The 25303-nt window shown below is 38.0% G+C and overlaps 1 protein-coding gene across 1 annotated transcript in view; it reads left to right on the top strand.

Moving 5' to 3' along the window:
* Positions 1–25303, top strand: part of Frem1 (FRAS1 related extracellular matrix 1) — a 120801-nt gene that overhangs the window by 26560 nt on the left and 68938 nt on the right. The window contains exons 9-18 of the mRNA XM_013020755.1: positions 5939–6135; positions 6974–7064; positions 8654–8821; positions 10776–10984; positions 13583–13676; positions 14258–14510; positions 16376–16567; positions 17883–18068; positions 19143–19339; positions 23887–24109. Of these exons, the coding sequence (XP_012876209.1) occupies positions 5939–6135; positions 6974–7064; positions 8654–8821; positions 10776–10984; positions 13583–13676; positions 14258–14510; positions 16376–16567; positions 17883–18068; positions 19143–19339; positions 23887–24109 (1810 nt within the window). The remainder of the gene's footprint in view (positions 1–5938; positions 6136–6973; positions 7065–8653; positions 8822–10775; positions 10985–13582; positions 13677–14257; positions 14511–16375; positions 16568–17882; positions 18069–19142; positions 19340–23886; positions 24110–25303) is intronic.

Genomic DNA, 25303 nt, shown 5'->3' with positions numbered 1-25303 from the left:
GGAGCTCTATGTGGAGTCTTTTGAGGAACCTCCATACTACTTTCCAAAGTGGTTGAACAAGTTTACCCTCCCATCAACAATGCAGTAGGCTTCCCTTCTGTCCACATTGGAGTTGTTATTAAGAAGTACATGAAACAGGTTTTGAGTTTCAAAGTCTGAGAAGCAATGGATTAAGTAAAGGCAAGGCAATTTCTTTGCAGTGACATAATTTGAACACTTAGTTTTCTAAAAATGTTTTGTAATTTTCTCTGTATCCAGGGTCTCTAAGGTTACCTCACCATTTTTTTTTGGCCAGTCCTGGGGCTTAAACTCAGGGCCTAGGCACTGTCCCTGAGCTTCTTTTGCTCAAGCATAGCGCTCTACAGCGCCACTCCTGGCTTTTTCTGTTTACATGGTACTGAGGAATTGAACCCAGGGCTTCATGCATGCTAGGCAAGCAATCTACCACTAAGCCACCTTCCCAGCCCCCACCTCACTTTTATATTGACTACCTCACCAAATTTATTCGCTTCCTAACACCCAAGAAAACACTTATTTTATATGTAGTGGTTAAATGATAGATTCTGGGCTTGGACTGTCTGAGATTTCATCCTGGTTGTGACACTAACCATCAACCCATGCTCCTGTTTCCTTATCTGTAAACTAGATGATGATACTAGAACCTTCCTCACAGAGTCATTGTGAGGATCAGTGATATAATGTGTTCTGTTACCTAGTGAACAGTCAATAAATAAATTGGTTATTATTGTTTTGGAGATCTAAATTTTTTCTTTTTTTAACAATCACTAGAAGTTATTATTTAAGTCTATACAAAGCACAAATGGGATGAAGCCAACATTATCATATAAAAATTACAGAAAATGTAGTTTTTGGACAGTTATAAAAGGATAAACTCCTTGAAGTGTTTAGAAGTAGGTTATTATTCTTTGAGATTCACAAAAGGGACGTTTGACATTCATGATCACCTAGCTTTGACGTCCTTTTTGTTAGAAATTTATACCTATGATTTTATATGTGGATGCAAGTAATCTCAGATTTGTTCTAGAAAGATATAGAATTGGTGCTACTTGTCATGTAATGTCTTCTTATAGTCATATACTGATGTTAGCCAGTGCATAGAAGACTGAGAGGTATTCATCTATCTGAGATGAGTGTAATAGAAAGGGATGATCAGAAAGAATGATGCCAGAAAGCTCTAAGTCAGTAGGAAATGATTCCTTTTAAGATTAAATGGAGAATGAAGGAGAGAACTCTCTGTTTTGGTTGTGTATGTATTCTTTTAAACTAAAAGTCAACTCATTCTCAAATAGCAGCCTCTTCTCCACATCAATGCATTATATGCTATTTCTGTATCTTTGCTTGAGACCATAAATAATTTCATAGTTCAAAATATCAGCTATTCATATGATTTACTTCTAAATCTTCTGTATATGTTTTCAACCCAAGGTGTATGTTCTAGAACACCATATCCTTTTTAGTAGACTTTGCAAGCAGAAATTTGTATGTGTATCAAACATACAAGTAGTGATGCCTTGATTTCTCTACTAGGAAAACAGAATTATTAGAAATAGAATTATTTCTAATAATACAATGTTATAAAAAGATAATTACTAGAAATAGAATTATTTTTAAAACTCAGGAAGTTACACCAAACTCTTCTATTTTTAAAAAAATGTTTGCTCAGAGACAGAATAAATAAATAGAGACAGAGCCAAGCACCAGTGGCTCAAGCCTGTAATCCTAGCTACTCAGGAGGCTGAGAGCTGAGGATAGAGGTTCAAAACCAGCCCAGGCAGGAAAGTCCGTGAGATTCTTATCTCTAATAAACCACTAAGAAACAGGAAGTGGCGCTGTGGCTCAAGCAGTAGAGCGCTCGCCTTGAGCTGAAGAGCAGAGGGACAGCGCCCAAGCCCAGAGTTCAAGCTCCATGACTGACGAAAAAATAAATAAATAAAAAAATAGAGACAGAGCAATAAAAATCTACAAATTGTGACCTGTGCTCATGAGCCATGTTTCTAAGTACAATTACATCCCAGATTTAACCAAATGAAGATAGAGAATATTAGAAAAAAGATTTCAACTGTACTGAACATGCATAAACCTATTTTTCCTTTTCATCATTCCCTAAACAATGGTGCATAACTAATGTGTACAAAGCATTTGCATTGTATTGGGTATTATAAGTAATGTAGAGATGATTTAAAAATGCATAAAAGTGGTTGGTACACTGTACCACTGAGAACAGTACATGCCTATAAATCCAAGCCAATCAGAAGGTTGAAGTGGGAGGGTCATGAATTTAAGGCCTGCCCAGACAACATAATAAGACCCTGTCTCAAGCCAAAATAGTAAAATAACCAGTACAGTATACAAGAGGATGTGCACGGTTCTATACAGATAGGATATCAGTTTATATAAGGAATGTGAACATCCCCGAGAGGTCCTTGAACCCATTCCTTATGAATACTAGAAGATGACTGTGTTTCACCAACTCAGACTGACACGTACCTATTGCATTATCTGACAAGTCTACATATCTACCTCAAAATACGTATCTGCACAAAAGAATATTTCACTTATTTCTCCAAAAACCTGCACAAAACTTTTGTACCTAGTAAGGTTGAGAAAAACTAACTTTGGAAGTAGTTCCTAGGAGTGAGAAGTAATAGTGGATATTTTCAAAAGTAGATGAAAAATAAAGAGCAGGCAGGAATCAGAGCCCAGGGAGAGGGCAGGATCAGGAATTCTGGCCCACAAGTCAGTCAGCTACCAGCTAAAAGAGTATGAGATTGTAGCTGGAATCTGAAGGTTGAAGTCAGTCTTTGTCATTTTGTAGGCTGACCTCTTGCTTTGTGTTCTGATCCCGTATAACTCTGTGTGTGCTTTGGCTGGAGATGCATTGGGAAGGATCTGGGGGGGGGGGCAGGCAGTGGAAAAAGAGTCTAGCATTTGTTTTGCATTCTTTGCCTGGGAATGGATGTTTAATAATGCCTTTTGTTACACCACATTTTAGTACAATGAGAAGGCTTTATTTCTCTGAGGAGTTTGTTAAAATATGGCTTTCTTGCCCATAGATATTCACACAGTAATTGTTTGCACATGCATAAATATGTAAAAACATATCAACTTGGGCAATCATAAAGCATGTTGAAAAATGTGCCCACCAAGAATTACTACAGGGGTATAAAAAAGCATGCTTGTACATTCTTTTTACATAAAGAATACATTGGAGAATAAATTAGCATGGAAAATGGTCTCTTTGAAGGCACAATAACTATTGTTTCCTTATTAAATCCAGCTTTTCAATTAAGTGGCGACTCACTGATCCACACTATGACTAGGAGGTCCCATAGAGAATTTCTGAACTTTGTAGATTAGCAAAATACTATAATTAGAAAAAAAATGTCAGAGATTTCGGGAGACTTGAGAAATGACTGCCATTGTGCTCTTTTATTTTGATCACTGTCTTTAATTTTTAATTATTGAAGTGCTTCATAATAGATGGTAAATATGCTGTAAGCTTTTATAAACATAATAAAAGGAGAGAAGGAATTAATTTATTGAGCATCTACTATGTATTAGGTACTCACTGGACTATTATCTTGCTTGATCATGACAATATTTCTCTCTAATAGTCATTGTAATAGTGCCTTTTGGCTGGGCGCTGGTGGCTCACACCTGTAATCCTAGCTACTCAGGAGGCTGAGATCTGAGGATCATCATTTAAAGCCAACCCAGGCGGGAAAGTTCATGAGACTCTTATCTAACCAGAAGTGGCACTGTGGATCAAGTGGTAGAGTGCTTGTCTTGAGCTGAAGAGCTGAGTGACAGCGCCCAGGCCCAGAGTTCAAGCCCCATGAACTACAAAAAAAAGGCTTTTGTACAGAAAAGGAAAAATCTTTTTCCCAAAAGAGTTATAGTTTCCCCTAGGAACCACGGCATAGAGGTTCATAAGCTGATGTTAAGTCTTTATATCATAGCAAAAGTTTAACCATGTCAGTTTCTGCTTTGTGTATCAAGTGAACAAATTCTGTTCATCTTCAAATTGTATATTGGGAACATCATTGTAGACAAAATTGTCATTGTTAATCTGTGCCTTAATGACATCAAAATAAATCAGAAGTGAGGAAACAGTAATTCTATGTGGCAGACTGAAGGTCTACACTGCCAAGCAAGATATCATTTCTAGAGAGAGGAAATTTTAGCTTTCATATTTATATAGATATATGTAAATATATATAAATACTAGCTTTAACATATATATATACACACATAAATATGTATGTAAATACATAGCATGGAATAAATGTGGTGATCAGAGCTGTTTGGCCCATCCCCCTTACCATCTAGCATAATCCAAGTGGGTGAATGTGGTTTGAAGTCTGCCTAAAATCACAGTGTCTGTGGACTCATTTAGTTAGCAATATTAATGAATTGACTTTAAGCAACAAGGTTTTGTGCCAGATGTTGTACCTACATTACTGAATACCTACTATCTACACAGTGATATTTGATCTTTGTAGAATTCCATGAAGTTGTTAATATGCTTAAGTTACAAGTAAGAAATATGACCCTGAAAATGTTGGGTCAAATGGCTGCTAATATGTAAATAGAACACTGAAAACTTTAAATGTTTACTATCAAATTCTGTGTGATTTGTACTTTATCCCAATGACGATGTCATGGAATGTTCAGCCTAAGAGAAGATTTAGTCATCCATTCATGCTGCCTCAACAAAATGCCAGAGACTGGCTAATTTATAAATCATAGAACTTATTGAATGTCACAGTTCTGGAGGCTCAAAGACACCAGCACAAAGAGAGCTGCTCTTTGCTCCTCAGATGGCTTCTTGTTGCACATCGTCCACGAGTTATTGACTCTATGTCCTCATAAAGCAGAAGGAATGCAAGGCCAAGGCCATCCCTGCAAACCCTTTTATAATGTATCATACCATTCAGGGAGACAGAGACCTCATGGCCCTAATCACCTCCTGAAAGCTCCACCCAGTACTGAAGAACTGAAGAATTTGGTTTTACCATGAATTGCTGAGGAGGCACAAAGTATGGCATTCATAGTATGGCCAAAAATACGCAAAATTCAGCAACAGTTTATTCCAAGTGAGAGACTGGATGACATTTCAAGATGAGCCATTGGAAAGTGAGTGAGGCTCATATTGCTAGAGAAAGCAAGAACAAAACATTGAAAATTAAAGAAGTGAGGTGGTTGTTAGCAGACATGTCCTTGAAGGCACTGTGCAACAGAACTGTCAGATTCATGTGGGAAGACAGTGAAAAATAACAGAGCATGTCTAACCTGTGAAAGATCTTGGAGAGTGTGTTAAGGTTCTATACTTCCTGGGTGGCTGTTTAAGTTTGTTGAGGTAGTGGATTAATTATGTAAGTTAAACATAATGCTAGAGGTACGAAATGTGGATATCAATAAGATTAGCATCGACAGAAGTCTATTGCAATCATATGAGAAAGAAATTCTGAGAGCTAGGCCAGTAGCAACAGACTTTCACTAGGGGTGGGGCAGCCTTTGGGGAGGGAATTTTACAGTAGAAACCCTATGCTGTGCTATATATGGATAGAGAATGAAAAACCAAGACTTACAAGGTTTCTAGGATAGACTAGAAGGAGGCATCTATGAAAGCATGCATTATTGGTTGAAGAGAGATAAAATAAAAGCAGGAGCATATTGTATTTTATGTGTACTGCTAACTGGATTAGTTATAATAGTGTTACTAATATTCTTTAAAATGTAGTATACAATGAGTACCGAATGTTCTATTTTTAGCTCATACCCACTATCGCTCCTGAATCATTTGACCGAAATGCACTATAAATGTCAGTCATGCTACAGTCACGAGGTGGGCATGGGATATTCTCTCTAATGTAGTCTTGGTACTCCAGTGAATAATACAGATATTTTATTCCAGGTCGTGACAATCCATATCATTCCAGTAGATGACCAGCTTCCAAAAGAGGCTCCTGGAGTCTCTCGACATTTGGTTGTTAAGGAAACAGAGGTGGCCTACATAACCAAGAAGCATCTACATTTCCTAGATATGGAATCATGTGACAGAGAGCTGCTCTACACAGTAACAACACCTCCATTTTTCTCTTTCGGCCCCAGGTATCTTTGGAAAGTCATCAGATGATCTGTCAATCTTTGGTTTATTGACCAGAGTTGAACGTATCCTATATAAGTGCTATGATTCAATGGCTTCATTGATCAGACATGAATTTATACCCAATTCTGCAATTCTTTTTTATTTTTTTTCTTGTAAATGTCAGCAATTACTTTATCTCAAACTTGTCTTGTGCTTCCCTTCAAAATCTATATTAATTACTAAGTGACCTGTGACTTGTAATGTTTTCAGCATAGCTAGCCTTAGTTATTTACTTCCCATTTCTAAGGGAAAGCTTATTGCTCTTGTTAACTAAGTTTAATGAGGGTTTTTAAACGTTAGTTTTAGATATTACAGGCCAAGAAATGGTCATATCTATGATCTCAGATGAGATAATTAGCATGAATGTTGCATAGGCCAGTGATGTGCACATGCTAATGAGGAAATATCTTTTAGAATGAGAATAATGATTTCTTTTCCCTATGACAGAAAACATTTTTGGGCATACTTTTTGTAGTCCTGATGAGTAATGATCATAAGACATAAGGCCATAAGCCCACAGTATAAAGATAATATAACGAATGACCATTTTTGAAAAAAAATGGTCATGGACTCTTCAATTTGTTTTTTTTATTTCATTTTATTTTTTCAAGACAGAGTCTCAGTATGTGTTTCAAGCTGGGCTCACACTTGCTCACACTTGTATGTCACCCAGACTGGTTTGGACTTCTCTCTTCACCTGTCTTGACACTCCAGTGCTGGGATTATAGGCATGTGCTACCATGACTAGCTTTGATTAATTTCTCTTAGCTGGAAAATTATCTGATGTGTATTTCTCTTTAGACACTCGGATGCTGGGAAGTTATTCATGGTGGACAGCATACCGAAGCTAACCAAAAACCCAGTAGCCCTGGGATTAAGGTCATTTACTCAGGTATGCTGACTTATACAATGCTATCAAACTTGACGTGAGTGTCTTCTGAGACAATATGGCATTGCTTAGTTTTGCACATGAGAATGCTGACCATTGACCTCTGCCATAAAAACCTGATATCTTTATTCTTTCTGCCACACATTTGCATTGACCATATGAGTCTGTTGAAAGTGCTTTATAAAGTTGGATATGATCCAAATCTTGTTATAATTCAATTCAGGTTTTTGCATTGTCTTGCCAGCAGCAGGACTCATTCAGGGTCCCCATGTCTATGCTTTTATTTCACCCAATTCAGCTCCCTCGGTATTTTACTATATATATATTTTCCCCATTAGTTTCAATGGTTACCATAATGAAGTTCCACAATTATGTGGTTTTAAAACAACAGATTATGTTCTCATTGTTTTGGAAGTTAGAGGTCTGAAACCATGGTATTGTCAGGGTTGTGTTTTCTCCCCCCAAACCCTGTGGAATAATCTTTCTGGATTGTCTTTAGCTTATGGTGGTTTGCCAGCAATCCTAGGCAATTCTTGGCTGGCCAATACATTACTCCCATCTTTGTCTGTTGTCACATGACAGCCTTCTTCCTCTGAGTCTCTCCTCCTACCATACAGACACTAGTTATACTGGATTAAAGGTCTTCCCTAGCCTAGTATGACCTTCCTGTAACTAATTTCACCTGTAATGGCCTTATACCCAAATAAGTTCACATTCTGAGGTACAATGGATTAAGATGTCAGTGTCTTTTGAGGGGAATCATAATGATCAGACAGCAGAAACTTCTGTGGTTTGGGATTAATTATGCCTAATCTCCCTGTTGTTAGAGGTTGTAAATGAGTATATTAATCCCACATGACAAGTGCTATTACTTTGCTCATTTTTACAGATTAAAGAGAGTAGCATGATCAATATGTAGCTATTATGTGTGGAGTAGGGTTGAAATACAAAAAAGTTGACTGGCTTCAGTGTTTGACTATATTTACGTAATTTCTTGGTCATTTTTTCCTCCATATATAAAAAATGTGATTACACACCCAGCTGTCTGGGTTCTCAGGGAACTGTGGGAGAGACCTCCATCTTGAATGGGACTTTTCAGGGACCATACTGCATCTGCCTCAGAATGTGTGTGGTCTATCTGATGAGGGGTATCATGGCTTAGGGGACCCCTGCTCTGGGGGGTAGGAACCCTGGGACCCTTTATCAGTTTATCAGTTCCATCTCCACCCAACCCTGTGAGGCTGGCCAGAGAAATAGGCTCGCTCATCATCCTCTCCACCCTGCCCTCCCCACCCCCACCCCATGGATCAAGCACTTGGTACTGTCAAATAATTGTATACTTGTTCCTCTCTGCACTATTTGCACAAATAATCTATAATTACACTTGGAAAGTACTAAAAAATAAAAATAACATTTTCCAAAAAATGTGATTAGTAACTTGGAGACTCTGGGGAATTTTTCAATTGATGTTGACTTTTTCATTTATGATGTTGAATGTCAATTAACACTATGGTTGATTTGAACCTAGGTCTTGGAAAGTTTCAAATTTTTTCACATTAACACCCATAGATGCATCTGAATTTACTTTGCAGCATGCTGTGAACCATATGAAAGTAGCCTACATGCCCCCTATGCAAGATATTGGGCCCCATCTCCAACACGTCCAGTTTACAGTTTCTATCAGTAACCAACATGGTGGCACTTTGCATGGGATATGCTTTAACATTACCATTCTTCCAGTGGACAATCAAGTTCCTGAGGTATGTACAATGTTTGATATGGAGGATGAAAAGGAGAGAAGGAATGAAAGAAAAGACTAACATTTTGTTTTCCAATTGAAGTGTAGGAGAAAAGTAAGAGGTGGGAGGTAGGGAAGGGCCTTCAAATGAACTTTGCGTTAAAAAATGAGATTTTCCAGTTGTTAAATTTGGCACTTGTTTTTTAAAGCTTTATCAAAAATCTCTTCATCTCCTTTTCTTTAGGGCTGAGTTTCACTTGGGGGGAAGGGGATTAAATTATGGGTCTCTTAGCAACCAGGAAAACTTATTTGCTTTCACCGCAGGCCAACCGTGCTGCTATGTAATCCAAGGAAGCTCTTTAATTTTCCCAAATGAATTATGATGGACTCTTTTGTCCTGCCCTATCTCACTGCCCAATGTTTATGTAAGTCTCACAGACCTTGAATCTTTCTTTAAAACTGAGATACAGCCGGGCGCTGGTGGCTCACGCCTGTAATCCTAGCTACTCAGGAGGTTGAGATCTGAGGATCACGGTTCAAAGCCAGCCCGGGCAGGAAAGACCGTGAGACTCCTATCTCCAATAAACCACCAGAAAACTGGAAGTGGTGCTGTAGCTCAAGTGGTAGAGCACTTGCCTTGAACTGAAGAGCTAAGGGACAGCGCCCAGGCCCAGAGTTCAAGCCCCACGACTGACAAAAAAAATAAATAAATAAAACTGAGATACAAAAGCAATGGTACTTTGTGCCTCTTTTCTGTGAGGCTGAGGTTTGCATTAAGAGTTTCTTCTCTCCCCCCCCTCCGCCCCCTTTAGAGTGCTACACTTTGTTAGTATAGCTATTATTGGGAGCACTTTTATCCTTAAAAGTAGAAAGATAAAAGAACATTTCTTAGTCACTATGTAGCAGAGCCTCATCTCACAACCATCTCTGGTGGTCTTCTTCCTGGTCATTTCTCACTCTATCTATTCTTGCTTGAGGTTGTAGAACAAATGATTTATTTGATGGTCCACCATACAGAAGTAGTCTGATAGGTATAAAGAATATTTTATAAAAAGAAATGATCAACATTTAAAAATCCAAGAAGTTTTCTGTCATGTTTGACTTGAGATTTCTCTTGAAAAATATAGAAGTTCTAGCACTACTGAGCTCACCTACCTCATGCAGCTGTGGGACAGGGTATGATCTCTACCCACCAAAGTCTTCATGAACATGTCATACTCATTTGTATCATGGGGTTGGCCTTGAAGGCTGACAAGCTTGCAAAGTTAGGTATGAAGCACATCAAAGGAATCTAAAACTAGCTCTAATCTAAAACACTCCAAGGCATCTAAACTGGCTCCATTTGCTTCTGTGATGCCTTTCTTCTCAGAGACCAGGCCATGTAAAAATGTGATAAAAATGGTTTAGGATGTCGGTAGAGTTAACTTGATTAGATTTTAGTCAGATCAAACTTTTCTGTGTGTAAGAGATACTGACCCTAAAATAGCTGAGCTTCTTGTCTTTCTTTCCATCAATGCCTAAAAAATTTAATAAAAATAAATCCTTATTAGTCAACTGGACAACTCTAAACTTGTGTGTGTGTGTGTGTGTGTGTGTGTGTGTGTGTGTGTGTGTGTAAGTATTGGGGCTTGAATTCTGGGCCTCATGGTCTGGGTTAACTTTCCTACTCTGCTCCCATAGCTGGTACTCTACCATATAAGCCACACTCTACTATCAGCTTTTTGCTAGCTAATTGGAGGCAAGAGTCTTATGGGTTTCTCTGCCCTGACTGGCTTAAAACAATGATCCTCAGATCTTAACCTTCTTGAGTAGCTAGGATTATAGATGGGAGCAACTGCCCCCCAGGCCTTAATATAGTCATGAAAAAGTAATTGGCCTATGAAGATGGTACTAGAAGTTTTACAATGATCTAATTAGCTCTGGGTTCAAGATTCCTCATGGAGCAAGGCTTTGCATATTTCCTTCCTTCTTTCTAGGTCTTCACCAACTCTCTGAGAGTGGCTGAGGGACGTCAATGCATCGTGGACACAGAGCACATCCATGTTTCTGATGTGGACACCCTACTGGACAATATCTACCTCTCTCTGACAGGGACCCCGCTGAGTGGAAGGGTGGAGCTGAATGGATTTCCCCTAAATCCAGGGGATACATTTTCTTGGAGCGACCTTCATACCTTAAAAGTTAGGTTAGAACATTTCCTGGATTTTCCCCCCCTTTATTTGCCCTAGCTCCTCATCTAGGTCAACTTTGAGGCAGAATGAGAGAAAAGAAGTTTTGTTCAATTCTTTCAGGGATTCTGGCATGTTGCTTCATACTTTCAAAAGTTGACTGAAAACTAGAAATGACAAATATTTTTTTGTTTTCCTTCAGACATTTTCTTTATCTCTGGTTTTTTTTTTTTTTTTGGGTCCGATTATGGGGCCTGAACTCTGGGCCTGGGCACTGTCCCTCAGCTCTTCAGCTCAAGGCTAGCCTCAAGGCTAGCGCTCTACCACTTGAGCCACAGTGCCACCTCCGACTTTTTTCTTTTTGCTTATATGGTGCTGAGGAATTGAACCCAGGGCCTCAGGCATGCAAGGCAAGTGCTCTACCACTGAGCCACCTTCCCAGCCCCTCTGGTTTGTTTAGTGAGGATGACTTTACAGGTATGTGAATAATAAAAATTAATTACTACAAATATTAAAATTACTGTAACTGCACATACCACAAAGTAGATGATTAGGGACTAAAATTTATGTATGAAACTAATCTACATAATTGAACTTGGCTCTAAAGAAAAACAACTTTATAACCCTGAAAACTCTGGGATAGAACCATGCTGATCAATGTCTTAAGGGTAAGTATTAATTCCATTCTATGGGGTAGGGGTTTGGAGGTGAGCATGTAGGGTCAGAATGGCTGGTCCGCCATGGAGCACTATTCAAGTTGTGAGAGCCCGGGATGGAGATATCCTGCCTCTTGGTCCTGTAGTATTTCTCCTAACTTTGATGTCTTTCATTTCATTTGCTGAATTCAGTTCTGAAAGAAACTTCTTTTGCAAAGTATAGTGAAACATTTCTAGAAAACAAGTCAAACTACTTGAGGGGAAAAAAAGCAATGATCAGATAGAGTAATTTCTCCCTTGAAAATTTGAGATATTAACGGAAACTCTGGCCCACTTGATAAAGTGTAGTAGGAAATATTAGGCATCAAGCTTGGTTTGGCTTGGTTTTAAACTTGACTAGGAAGTTCTCTAGGAACTAGGATTGGGCATAAGAAGATAACTTTAATTCTGATAGTTTTGTTACATTATTGGTTTATACTTGTCTATTTCTTGACCTCTTTCCAGTAGGTGAGCAGTGAAAAACATTCACCTATTTTGACTAAAATTTCCCTTTTGCCCTTTTGTGATTTTGTTTCTGAGATCTTAGCTCTCAGCCACATGTTAAAAAGGAATTTTGTTTAAGCATTCTTACTATGAGTAAGTAATGGATAGAAGTAAAATACTATCAGCATTTTCTAGAACTATGTGTTCAAGCACGTGTCTAATGATTTGTAATTAGCTTGAAAAAATTTTAATCTTCATAGTAATCAAGTCTGGTAAGGTGGATAGTTTTATTCTTATAGTTGCTTCAACTTAACAAAGATATTAGGAATTTGCTAGAATATGGAGTCAGGCTCTTAAAGATCTGTTTAACTACACCGCATGCCCTGAATGTGTATTGTGAAGTCCAGTTGATTCTTTTAGGGGCACTAACAGAGTAAATAGCATCACAAATCTATTTTGTAGAAGCGTGGCAAAAATAAAGTACAGGATGTAGTGGTGGAGGTAGTAGGGACAAAGGAGAGATGGGATGTGGGTCTTCCCTGGCATTGAAATAGAATCCTCTATCTGAGTTTCTATGATATCTATTGGTGACACTATTTCGAGCAAAATTTAGCTCTATTTTTTTGATAGATGAATATTTTATAGGTTCAATATATTGTAGCATTTTTTCTTTTGTACCTGTCCTGGGGCTTGAATTCAGGGCCTGAGTGCTATCCCTGAGCTTCTTTTGTTCAAGGCTAGCACTCTACCACTTGAGACACAACTCCACTTCTGCCTTTTTTAAAAGGGTTGATTGGAGATAACATTCTTATGGGCTTTTCTGCCTGGGCTGGCTTTCAACTGTGATCCTTCAGGTCTCAGCTTCCTGAGTAGATAAGCTTTCAGGTTTGAGGCACTGGCTCCTGGCAGGAGAGGTATTTTTAAGTCTGGGAGAGATTTGAGGTTCTTTATAAGTTCAGAACAAGAAATCTTATAAGTGGAAGAGGGAAAATTGTTGGAAGGAGGCACTGCACAATCCATAGATAAAGGTTTTAGAGAAGAGCTTAATAAACCCAGAGCACAGGCAAAAAGGATTAACTTTAAAAGTAGGAAAGGAGGATATCATCAAATTCACATAGACCCCTACTTTCCCTTGTGTACTGTTCAGTCTTGGGTTTTCTCTCTCTCCCCAACAGACACATTCTAGAAGTTAGAAGGACTATACCAAATGGTTCTTCTTATCACAAAGCAATAGAAATTTATATTTGAGGAAAAATTACTAATACTTATCAATACATTTTCCCAGGGTAGAACAATTTTACATTTCAGTATACTTGAATATGCTTTTGTTTTCTTATTTCTTATCATTCACTCATTCATCCATTCATTCACTCATTCATTCAGAGAACAAATCCAGAGCCATTGAGGAACTCATGTTAGGAATCTCAAATTATTCTCACGATAATAGGAAGATTACTACAAATCTTATCCCCACAGGTATCAACATGATGGATCTGAGGTTCTTCAGGATGACATATGTTTGGAGGTCACAGATGGCAAAAATTCAGCAGAATTTGTTCTACATGTTGAGGTGGGTATAAAGTTTTCTCCTTGAATGGTTGTGGTTTCACTTGTAACTCCAGCTGTTTGAAATGCAGCTGTTGCTCATGGTGGCTCCAAAGAAACTTGCCGAGTAGCAGGAAGGTTAGGGTAAAGTAAAGCTTTGAAATCATAAGCTTTAAATCACTAAATAATAATTAGAAAGAAAAGTAATTCATAAGCTGTGGATGTACTGCATGAGATGTGTGAGGACAGGATTCATCAGGAAAATGTGTGAACTTAATGAAGGAGGATTTTGGTTTTGATGAGGAGTGCTTTACATTATATCTGTCTGCCTGGAAACAAATGAGAGCTTTGAGCCCCAAACCATAACCAAATACTCTTATTCCTGCCTAAAATGCCGCTCATGTGGGGCATTCCTTGCTAGATGATACCTATGGGGAAAGTGGAAAGACATGGGCTGCCTGGCCAAATTCCATGGCTATTGTTTAATGTGTCTGAAAGACCCCAAAAATGCCTGACATTGGGACTATTGGCAATGGGTTACCACTTGGGCAATTCTTCATTTCTTTTTTTTTTTTTTTGAAATTGTGCATTTTGTTTCCTGTGTAGGTATTCCCTGTAAATGATGAGCCACCAGTCCTAAAGGCTGACCTCATAGCCGTTATGCCTTGCCTTGAGGGTGGAGAGGTGGTCATCACCCCTGAATATCTTGGTGCTACTGACATGGACAGTGATGACTTGACACTGGTGTTTATGATTGTTGGAGAACCTCGGCATGGGATGGTGAGGAAGGCTGGAGTGAGCGTGGACAGGTTCTCTCAGGCCGATGTTATCTCAGGGGCAGTGACATACAGACACACAGGTATGTGCAGCATTGTGACTAGTGCTGTTGCCTATATCTCATTGCATAGTTGATGTACCCTGGCTAGAAGAGTGACTGATCTGAGAACTGTACGGAATTTCAGAGAGTGGAGGAAGAGCAATATGGCCTGCTGCTCTGTTGATGCCCTACATGTTTTTTTCTTTGCTGGAACCTCCAGGATACTAATCATCCCATAGTAGGTATTAAGTGTTTATTGGGTGAATGTGGATGATGAAGTATCTAAAGCCATTTTTATATCCATATGTACAAGTGAGAGACCTCTTAGTTTGGACACTTCCACAAGTTGAAGACTTACATTTCCTGTTTTTCATTTATTTCGTTGCTCAGTGATATAATCTCAAGGTGGTTTTTTGTTGTTGTTGTTTTCTTTTTAATTTTATTCTTTAATTTTTTATTTTAAAATTTTTATTGTAAAGGTAATATAATGAGTACATTTCCTTTTGAACAGTGTCACCTCCCTCATTCTCTCCCATCTCCCCTCCTCCCCAAGTTGTATAGTTCATTTCCAACACAGTGTCTATTGAGTAACACTGTGGAATTGGTTCACCCTTTGTCCTGCCATTTCCATGCTTCCCCATCCCCTCCCCAAATCAGATAAACTTACATAGAAGATAAATGGTACAGAAATCAAATACAGTGACCAAAGAAAATAAACTAAAGAAAAAGGAAAGAAAGAAAAGAACCACAAGCAGTACAGTAAAGAAACCTCTTGTTTCCATTTCTTGGAGTTCATTTTGATCAGCTTCATTTTATATGGTCATATGTTCACAGCTACTGAGCCCTTGTGATCCTCTCCTAAGAATGTCCTCCTTTGGTCTCACTGTGTGACTCAATTTTTTGAAACAGGAGAATTATGCTAAACACAATATTTTGCTTAGATTTGGTCAATGTGGTTTTTGAAAAGAGATGACAGTTCTTTGTGCTATCATCTCATGGAAACTCCAGCATTAATTGTTTCCTTCTTCATTTCTTTAAGGTGACATATGAACATGACCAAACACAGTGCAGGGCTTTTCTGTCCTCTGGAGAGTACAGACTCCTTCACTGTGCTGTTAGATAGTAACTAGGAGACTCTTGTTCTTCCTTTAAGTGACAGAGTCCTGTCATTTTCTTCTTTCCATCTCATTGTTCAAGTTGGGACCACTTAAAATCTTATAGAGTAAGATCTAAAAAGTAAGAAGAATCCAAAGTAAATGCCATTTTCCCACACACACTGTTGCTACCTTTAAAAAATCTTGGTTAATATACAAAAAAGGAAAATTATGAAAGAAATAACCAAAATGTAGATTACCTCCCCCCCACCTATTCTATGCCCTCTATTTCTAATAACTGCTATGTGGCTGATGTTTATTCTCAGTATTAGTGGAAACGGAAAGACAATTACCAAGTGGACATGGGTACCTGCCTCCTCTCCCCGGGGTTGTTTGTAACACCAAAGGATTAAGAGGGACAAATGAATCCATCCTCTTTCTTATTCATTTGTGAACTGTCAGACCTTTGTTAGCCCTTCTTTGCCCTTCCATATGGTGTTAGATGGCTGGAAGGGATTTCACCAGAGGTAACAGATGGACAAACATTTTTACATTATTTTCATGACTATATTTAATTTCATAGTGATAATGCTGATATATATGTATAATGTATATGTATGTGTACGTGTGTATATACATATATGTATGTATGTATGTATCTATCTATCTATCTATCTATCTCTCTATCTATCTACATATCCCGTAAGTTCCTTTCCTTGTCATTAGTGCTTGTAGAAGAGCTGTGAGGAGGTTTCATCTTGGTATTCTACATTTTTTTAATGGTCAGAATTTTACTATCATTGTGTTTTTCAGGTGGTGAGATTGGCCTGGTACCTTGTTTTGACACCATTACATTGGTGGTTTTGGATGGAGAAGCCAGCCCTGTTATCAATGGCTGTTGCTACCACAGGCCTGATCCATCAGCTCTTCATGAAGCCTTTCCAGTGTATGATCTCAATATCACAGTGCATCCAGTAGACAATCAACCACCTTCCATTGAAATTGGTGACAAAGTTTTTCTATGTTAAAATACTATTGCCTTTCTTACTGTCATGACTCTGTAGTTCAATGAAATAATACCCTGAGTTAGAAAACCATTCTAGAGAATTGTCCTCTAATAATTGCCTCAAGAGAAATCTATAGAGCTGGTGGCTCATGTCTGTAATCCTAGCTACTCAGGAGGCTGAGATCTGAGGATTGCCGTTCAAAGCCAGCCTGGGCAGGAAAGTCCATGAGACTCTTATCTTCAATTAACCACCAGAAAACTAGAAGTGGTGCTGTGGCTCAAGTGGTAGAGAGCTTGCCTTGAGCTGAAGAGCTGAGGGACAGTACCCAGGCCCAGATTCAAGACCCACAACAACTGACAAAGAAAGAAAGAAAAAAAAAAGAAAGAAAGAAGTGCCTCAAATCTATGGAAAATCATAAGATAAAATGTGTTTAAAATGTTAGGAATTTCTGTATAAGGAGAAAATACAAGTATCTGTGGTCTGTGTGTGGTTGTTGGGAAAAGGACGACACTGGAATCCTCAAATAGTTTGCTTTTATTTAGCATGGGAAAGTATCATTTGCCTGCTGGAGAGAGTAATTTATTTTATCCATAATAATTTCTATTAGAGGAATGAGTATGTAAGTACACCAGAGAGACCTTTTATATACATTTAACCTTATTTGCTTTTTAGAAAGTCATCTCTTCATAGGCATTATGTATATGTTCTGTCTCTCAGAAAAAAAATAGAAGCATATGTATGAATGTTATTGTAATTTGCAAACTATCTCCCAAGCAATGTTCTGGAAAGGAAGCATTATCCCAGCAGAATAATTAAGCACCAAGGCATGAAACAAATGTTCGTTATGAGCAATTCATAATCGCTCTCAGGCAATTAACGCTCTGACAAACAGAGGTAACAACTGATCTTGAAGAGTACATAAACTACATTTAGTGGCTTATCATTAAAACAGTTTGGCAATTCTTATTTTCATTTGTCACTTCTATAGAGACACAAGGGAAATCAGAGTTCCTTGAGAATGACTAAAGGGCTGTAGTAAAACATTTAGTATTTTTCAGTGCTTCATTATCATCTGGCTTGCTTGTGCAAGAAAAAAATACATAATTCCATAAGTCATATTAAATCCACCCATTACCCCTGAATGTTTTTTCTGCAAAGAGAATTATGCCAAAGGAAATGAACATGTCCCATGGAAGCATATTTGCATATGGGAAGCTTCTCTGAATTGGAATTTCAATTACTCCCTTTTGTCCTCACTATTCAGATGAGGCCATTCCATGCTAAGTCATAACTGTGTGGTTATTTGTATGCAGGTACCATGTTCGTTGTAGATGAAGGCTTCTCTGCAGCCATTACCATTAACCACTTGTCTGTCACTGACCCTGACACTGCTGCAGATGACTTGGAATTTGTTTTGGTTTCTCCTCCTCAATTTGGCTACCTTGAAAACACACTCCCTTCTGCTGGTTTTGAGAAAAGCAACATGGGCATCAGTATATGTAAGTGATGACCAACAATGACTTGCCTAAGTTTATGGATATGATTGGTCAGATAATGTTTAGTAACTAAGGACTTCAAAAACATTCAAATCACCATGTATGTTAAGAGATTTTGTATACTGTTATTATTATTATACTGATTCTTAGAATCTTATTTTTCATTTTTTTATCATGACATACATGCAAGATGATATCAAAATAAGTGGATAATGCTAGCTACTTGACAGGCTGAGAATAGGGGGATTGCAGTTCCAGGATAGTCTAGGAGGAAAAGTTTGGGAGACCCTTTCTTGTTATAGTTAGGTATAGTGGTATGTGCCTTCCATCCCAAGCTGTGTAGGAGGCTCAGATGGGAGAGATCATGTGCCTGGCCACCCCAGGCAGAAAAGTCTGTGAAACTCTTTCTCCATAGAGGAAAGCTAGACATAGCTCACGCCTATGATCTCAATAATAATGGGAAACCCAGAGCAAGTAAATTGCAGTTCAGTTATGTGTCTCATAGGAAGCAGGTAAGACAGCACACACACCCCAAAAAATCCAAAACCAACAATAACAAATAAAACAGCACAAACAGTGTAATTCTTTAAAAAGACTCAATCAAAGCCCCCCAAAATAAGTATGAGGAAACGAGTACTTGCAAGAGGGGAGGGGAGAGTCAAGGAGAGATAAGTAGAAGAATAAAGGGGAGAAGTGGGAAGAATACAAGCAAGAACTCATTGTAGATACCACAGAATTGAGAAATATAAGGGAAGAGGTGGGCCAAAGGGGTGGGTGAAGATGTTGAAGCGATGGCACAGATGAAGATGCATTGTACACATAATTTGCTTTTTTAAATTGCCCCCCCAAAATCAATACATAACCTACAATTAAGTAAGGGAAGAGGTGGGTTGAGAAAGGGTGGGTGAGAATGTTGAATAGGGTGATCAGGGTGCACTGTATTCATAGACTACATTGATGAATAGCAACTCCTTAGGTCAACTACTTAATGATAATTTCTTTTTTTAAAAGAATGAGGAACAGTAACTTATAAGCCATGTTTTTCTTACGTTTGTGTTCTGTTTTGGTATGCTCTAGCTTCATTTCAGTGGAGAGACATGAAGTCTTTGCACATTAACTATGTGCAATCCAAGCATCTGAGGATAGAACCAACTGCCGATCAGTTCGTGGTCTCTGTTACAGACGGGTCACAACGCTCCTCTGAGACATCATTTTACATTCGAATCAACCCCACCAATGATGAGGCCCCTGACTTTGTAGTGCAGAACCTTACCGTAAGAAACACCTCAGAATGTTCTCTTTGTTTCAATTATTTCAATTATTGTCTGATTTTGAAATTTTATGTATTTATTTTTGTTTTCCCCTACACTTTTACCTCAGTCCCAGGCCTGTAACACATTACTTTGATGAATGAAGAGTAAGACAGGGAGAGCATAGTATCTTTTATTCTGTAACTCAGGCACTTGAACACCATTACTCTCACAGTAATGATAATAATAAGTGCTAATACACAACAAATGCAAGGGTGAAATGAATTGATTGCACGAGAAGAGGATGAAGTACTTACTAGTTGTAGGTTCCAAGCCTTTCACATGCACTCATGCTTAATCATCACAATGGGCTTTTAGAGTGATGACATGATTATTGTCATTTTCAGAACTGAGAAAATGAGGCAAATAAAGAGGTTAAGTAAGTAGCCTAAGTAGTTTATACACCTCTAATAATGTGTATGCATACTATGACTTTTCTATATGTTTCACTTACAAACTAGGAATTATACCTACTATTCTGCACTTCTGTTTTCATCCTTGTAGGTTTTCTTTCACCAAAGTAGTTTATGAATACAGTGCATCTTGATCAATGTTACCCCTTTCAACATTCTTTTTTGTTGTGGGGCTTGAACTCTGGGCCTGAGTGCGTCCCTCAGCTCTTCAGCTCAAGGCCAGCACTCTACTGCTTGAGCTACAATGCCACTTCCGGTTTTCTAGTGGTTTTTATTGGAGATAAGAGTTTCACAGACTTTCCTGCCTGGGCTGGCTTTGAACCGAGATCCTCAGATCTCAGCCTCCTAAGTAGCTAGGACTACAGGTGTGAACCACCAGCATCCAGCTCCCTTTCAACATTCTTAACCATCCCTTCTCAACCCACCTCTTCCCTTACTTAATTGTACATTATGTATCGAATTTTTGCAGTTTAACAAAGCAGATTATGTATACAATGCATCTTGATCTGTTCTGTGTCATCCTTCAACATCTTCACGTGCACCCCTTTGGCCCACCTCTTCCCTTTTATTTCTCAATTCTGTGGTATCTACAATGAGTTCTTGCTTGTATTCTCCCCACTTCTCCCCTTCATTCTTCTACCTCTCTCCCTTTGGCCCTCCCCTCCCCTCTTGCAAGTATACATTTCCTCATACTTATTTTGTTGGGCTTTGACTTAGTCTTTTTAAAAAATCATACTATTGTGCTCTCCAAGGAGTTTATTTTACTTTAGTTAGTTCATTTGTAACCCCTTATTACCACCCAGTATGTTTATTTGTAGATTTACAGGCACATTCTAGCTACCACAAATGAGGGAAGCCATGCAGCCTATGTTTCTCTAGGTCTGGCTTACTTTGCTTAATATATTTTTTTCCCATCTTTCCACTTCCTTATGAATGATACAATATCATTCTTTTGATGGAAGTATGGAATTTGTATATATACACCACATTTTCTTGATCCATTCATTCACTCAGGAGTATCTGGGTTTATTCCATATCTTGGCTATGGTAAACAATTCTGCAATGAACATGGTTGTGCTGGTGGCTTTAGTGTGGCCTGGTTTGTGGTCATTTAAGTAAATGCCCAGGATTAGGACCGCTGGATCATAGGGGAGCTCGGTCTGGGTTGGGGCACTGTTGCTGTGCTCTTCAGCTCAAGGCGAATACTCTACCGTTTGAGCCACAGTGCCACTTCCAGTTTTCTAGTGGTTTATTGGAGATAAGAGTCTCACGGACTTTCCTGCCCAGGCTGGCTTTGAACCCTGATCCTCAGATCTCAGCCTCCTGAATAGCTAGGATTATAGGCATGAGCTACTAGCACCCAGCTAGTGTAGTCTTTTGAGGAACCTCCACACTGCTTTTCAGAGTGGTTGAACCAGCTTATATTCCCACCAACAATGTGGTAGTGTTCCCTTTTGGCCACATTCCTGCCAGCATCTGTAATTATTAGTTTTCTTGATAATGGCCATTCTAACTGAGGTGAGGTAGAATCTCAATGTTGTTTTGATTTCCATTTCTTTTATGTCCAGAGATGTTGAATTATATAATATTTTCTTAATCCATTTATCACTTTCTAAAACAAAATTATATTAAAATATTTTAATTTTTAATTTTAAGCAAATACATATGTATGTGTATATATATATGTGAAAATATATGTACAGAAGGCTATTTAACCCAGACATATGTATTAGCAAATTCTAAAGAAATGGAGTAAGTAGAGGCTATGGAATTAAAGGGACTCAGGTGTTGCATTTAATAAGTATAGGATGCTTGTTATTTTTCTCTGTGCTTCTATTTCTTAAACTACAAAATCTGTAAAGAATCTTCATTAAGGGATAGCCATGATGAATCAGATGATTAGGCACAGAGCATAGCCTTAAAAATCAAGTGTAGTCAGTATTATTGTCACTGTAATGTTTGCCTTTTTTCTTCTGATATTGATCAAAGTAATTATTTTTTCTTATTTTTTACTAAAAATAATCAAATTCTGAATGTGAAAGTCTTTATTTGATTTTAATTTTCTACTGAGTCTTAATGGCACATGAGAGTCATCTCAACATGAAATTTAAGAGCCAGCCTTTCTTCCTGGTTGGCTCATGGTTTCTCTGGAGAGCACTTCAATAATTATGTGAGACAATTTTTTTTTTTTTTACAAATCATTCCTACCATACCTACTTCTATTGTCTTGTATCTGTCTAGAGCTTGGACTTCTGAAATAATTAGGCCACTGGGAAGTTGTCTCTTGTTCTTGTCTGGAAATAATCATGCTTTTTACCTGTGTCTTCCTAGAGAAGCTGCTATGGAGTGACAAGCACAGAGCCCCTTTCATCATTCACAGAGATGATGCTAAGATTTATGGGATAGGTTTTTAGATAACTGTATTTGACTTTCTTGTGAGAAAGTGCATTTATTGTATAGATATGCTTCCATCAAGTTGTGCTGCAAACGATTTAATTTATGATAATCCCTTCTAAATGTATCCAGATGTAAAAGGTATTTTTTATGTATATTGATCTACGTGTGTGTGTGCATGTGTAGGGCTTGAACACAGGGCCTAGGCACTGTCCCTAAACATTTGTGTCCAAAGCTATTCCACCAGTTGAACCACAGCTCCACTCCCACCTTTTTGGTGGTTAACTAGAGACAAGAGTCTCACAGACTTTCCTGCCTGAGTTGGTTTTGAACTGTGATCCTCACATCTCAGCCTCCTGAGTAACTAGGATTATAGGTATGAGCCACCGGTGACAGGCTTGATCTAAACTTTTTTTTTATTGTCATAGTATAAACAAGTCAGTCTCAGAAAAAGAAGCTCACTTTGTTTCAGTGACATTTTCTAGTAATATTTTGCATGAACTTATCATACAATAAGTTGAGAGCAAAGATTTTCATAGTTGAGCTCTATGCAGAAGGTTAATTACAACATTTTTAAAGCTGCTTTATTAAAGTTCCTGGAGAAAAAGGGGAGTTTGTCATCAAAGATAATTAAATAAGTGTAGCATAAATTAATCTATGATATTACTTTGGTCCTTAATAAGTAAGTCCAGATAAAAGAATGCCCTTCGCATTTTAGCTGTAAGTTTAGTATCAAGATGGTAAGTAATTTTCAATCAATAGAGGGTTGAAAAGAAATATTTTTACAGTTCTCACCCATACGTATAAATATTCATGTGACACTGTATATTTCAAAGAATGTGTATAGTATCTGTAAGCTTTTGTTACTTGGATCTTGCTATATTTCAAACTAGGAAGCAAAAATATTTTTTTATTCTCCCTATCTTCATTATAAGAAAAAAGGCCAAGACAGCTAAGTATCATATTGCCAAGTTCTAAATGACTAGCTTGTTCATGGAACAATAAAATTATACTGTCTTTGAGCTTTAAAAATTATGAAATCTGAGCTGAGATGTAGGGAAGGATGGTTCTAAAGAATTAAGAGGTATGAGAATTAGGAGAGGTGGGTGAGGGACCCAGAATTAAAACATGTACTATTTGCTTCCAAAAATATCCTTCTCAATTATTGTTGACTACAATGAAATACAGAAGTTTTTTTTACCATAATAATGAAAATACAAAGCACCAAATATAACCAGTATGTGTGTAGCAGGCATTTGTGCTATTTCTAAAGCAATTAGAGACATAAGAATTGTGGAAATGATGAGATCTGAGAGGTTAAAAAAACAGATTGGAATCTAATTGCGAAGATTCTAGATATAGCTTCACAACTGAATTATTCTGACTTCCAGCAAGTAAGCATCTTTTTGGTTGCTGCCCAACCCCCAACTTGGAATTATTAACATTATACATGTTTTAAATCCTAAGTCTTTGGTCAGACATGAAAATAAAAATTGCTTCAAGATCTTCAGAGAAAAAAATGTGAGGTAGTTTAATAGATACTAAGCCAGCAATTTCTGTTTAGGACTCATTACATGTGGATGTTATTGAAAATTTGAGACAAGATGTTTTCAAAGGAGTTTTTTTTTTGGCAGTTTGTCAAAAGAAACTAGTAGACAAGTTGCATTTCACACTTAGCTAAATCCCTGGCTTGCTCCTGTTCAGGTGTGCCAGGGTGGAATGGTAGAGCTGGATTCTTCCATCATCAGTGCTGCTGACCTGGACATTCCTAAGGACCACTTACTCTTCAGCATCTCTCAGAAACCACATCATGGTCTCCTCATCCATGGGGGACCCAGTGAAAACACTCCTCCAAATAACCAGCTAGCCAACCCTCACCAGAAACATGAGCTCATCCATAACTTTTCCATGGACCTTCTTAAGACTGGTATGATGTGTTGAAAATTTATATCTTCTTGTTGACTTAATAATTTCACCCATGCTTCCATGTGGACTCTAAGAAATTTGAACCCATCTAAATAGAGTGATGTAGTGGTTACCACAGGCGGGGCATTGTAAGAATGGGAAGATGTTGGCCAAAAGGTATAAAATTTCATTGAGAGGTGAGGAAGAAGCTTAAGGCATCCATTGTACAGCATGGGACATGGTTAATAGTAAGATATACTTGAAAGTTGCTGAGAGTGTTCTCCATACCCAAAAGTTTAAGTATGTTAAGTCATGTATTAACTTGGTTGAATCATACTATAGGATAAATATGTATTAAAACATCATGTTGCACATCATAAATACATACAAAAATACATTAACCTAGAAAAGATAGTAGTAACTTATAGAAATATAAGTAAAAACCAGCCCCATCTACCTTATTTGTTTATCTCTTGAAGGTTGCTTTTGGGTTATAGATTAATGTATAGCATGAAGCCCTAGCTAGAAACAGTAACCTATTGAAAAGGTAGTAATGTATTTTTCCCTTTCCCTCTCTCCCTCCCTCCCTCCCTCCCTCCCTTCCTTCCTTCCTTCCCTTCTTCCTTCCTTCCTTCCTTCCTTCCTTCCTTCCTTCCTTCCTTCCTTCCTTCCTTCCTTTCTTTTTGCCTTCTGTGTATATGGTACAGGAGTTTGAACTCAGGGTCTCATATTTGCTTACAGTGCTCTACTACTTGAACCATAACTCCAGCCCTGCTTTTTGCTGGTGATTTGGAGATGAGGTCTAGTGAAATTTTCTACCTAGGCTGTCCTCAAACCACTTTTCTCTAGCTCTCAGGCTCCTGAGCAGCTAAGATTACAGGTGAGGGCCACTGGTGCCTTACTAAAAGACAATACTGTTTTCTTTTTGTTGTAAAGAACCATTAAAATGCTATCTGTGCTGTTCAGGATTTTAGCACACAACTTTTAATGTGATAAAAAGAAGTCCTTTTTAACTCTATTGAGATCATACGATTACATTTTAAGAGATTTGCCTGCCAAAAATTCCCACAGTTGAAACAAATATAGAACTGCATATAATAATGACTCATTAGTCTCTCAGCAGATAATTTGCTCTTGAGGGAAATGACACATTGGAATAGCAGCCTAAATGATTTTTTAATTACTCTTTCAAAAAAATGGTCTCATCCCATTCTCC

This window comes from Dipodomys ordii, unplaced genomic scaffold (genome assembly GCF_000151885.1).
Source record: "Dipodomys ordii isolate 6190 unplaced genomic scaffold, Dord_2.0 Scaffold53, whole genome shotgun sequence".
NCBI lineage: Eukaryota > Metazoa > Chordata > Mammalia > Rodentia > Heteromyidae > Dipodomys > Dipodomys ordii.
This window is presented reverse-complemented; position numbering and strand designations above follow the sequence as displayed.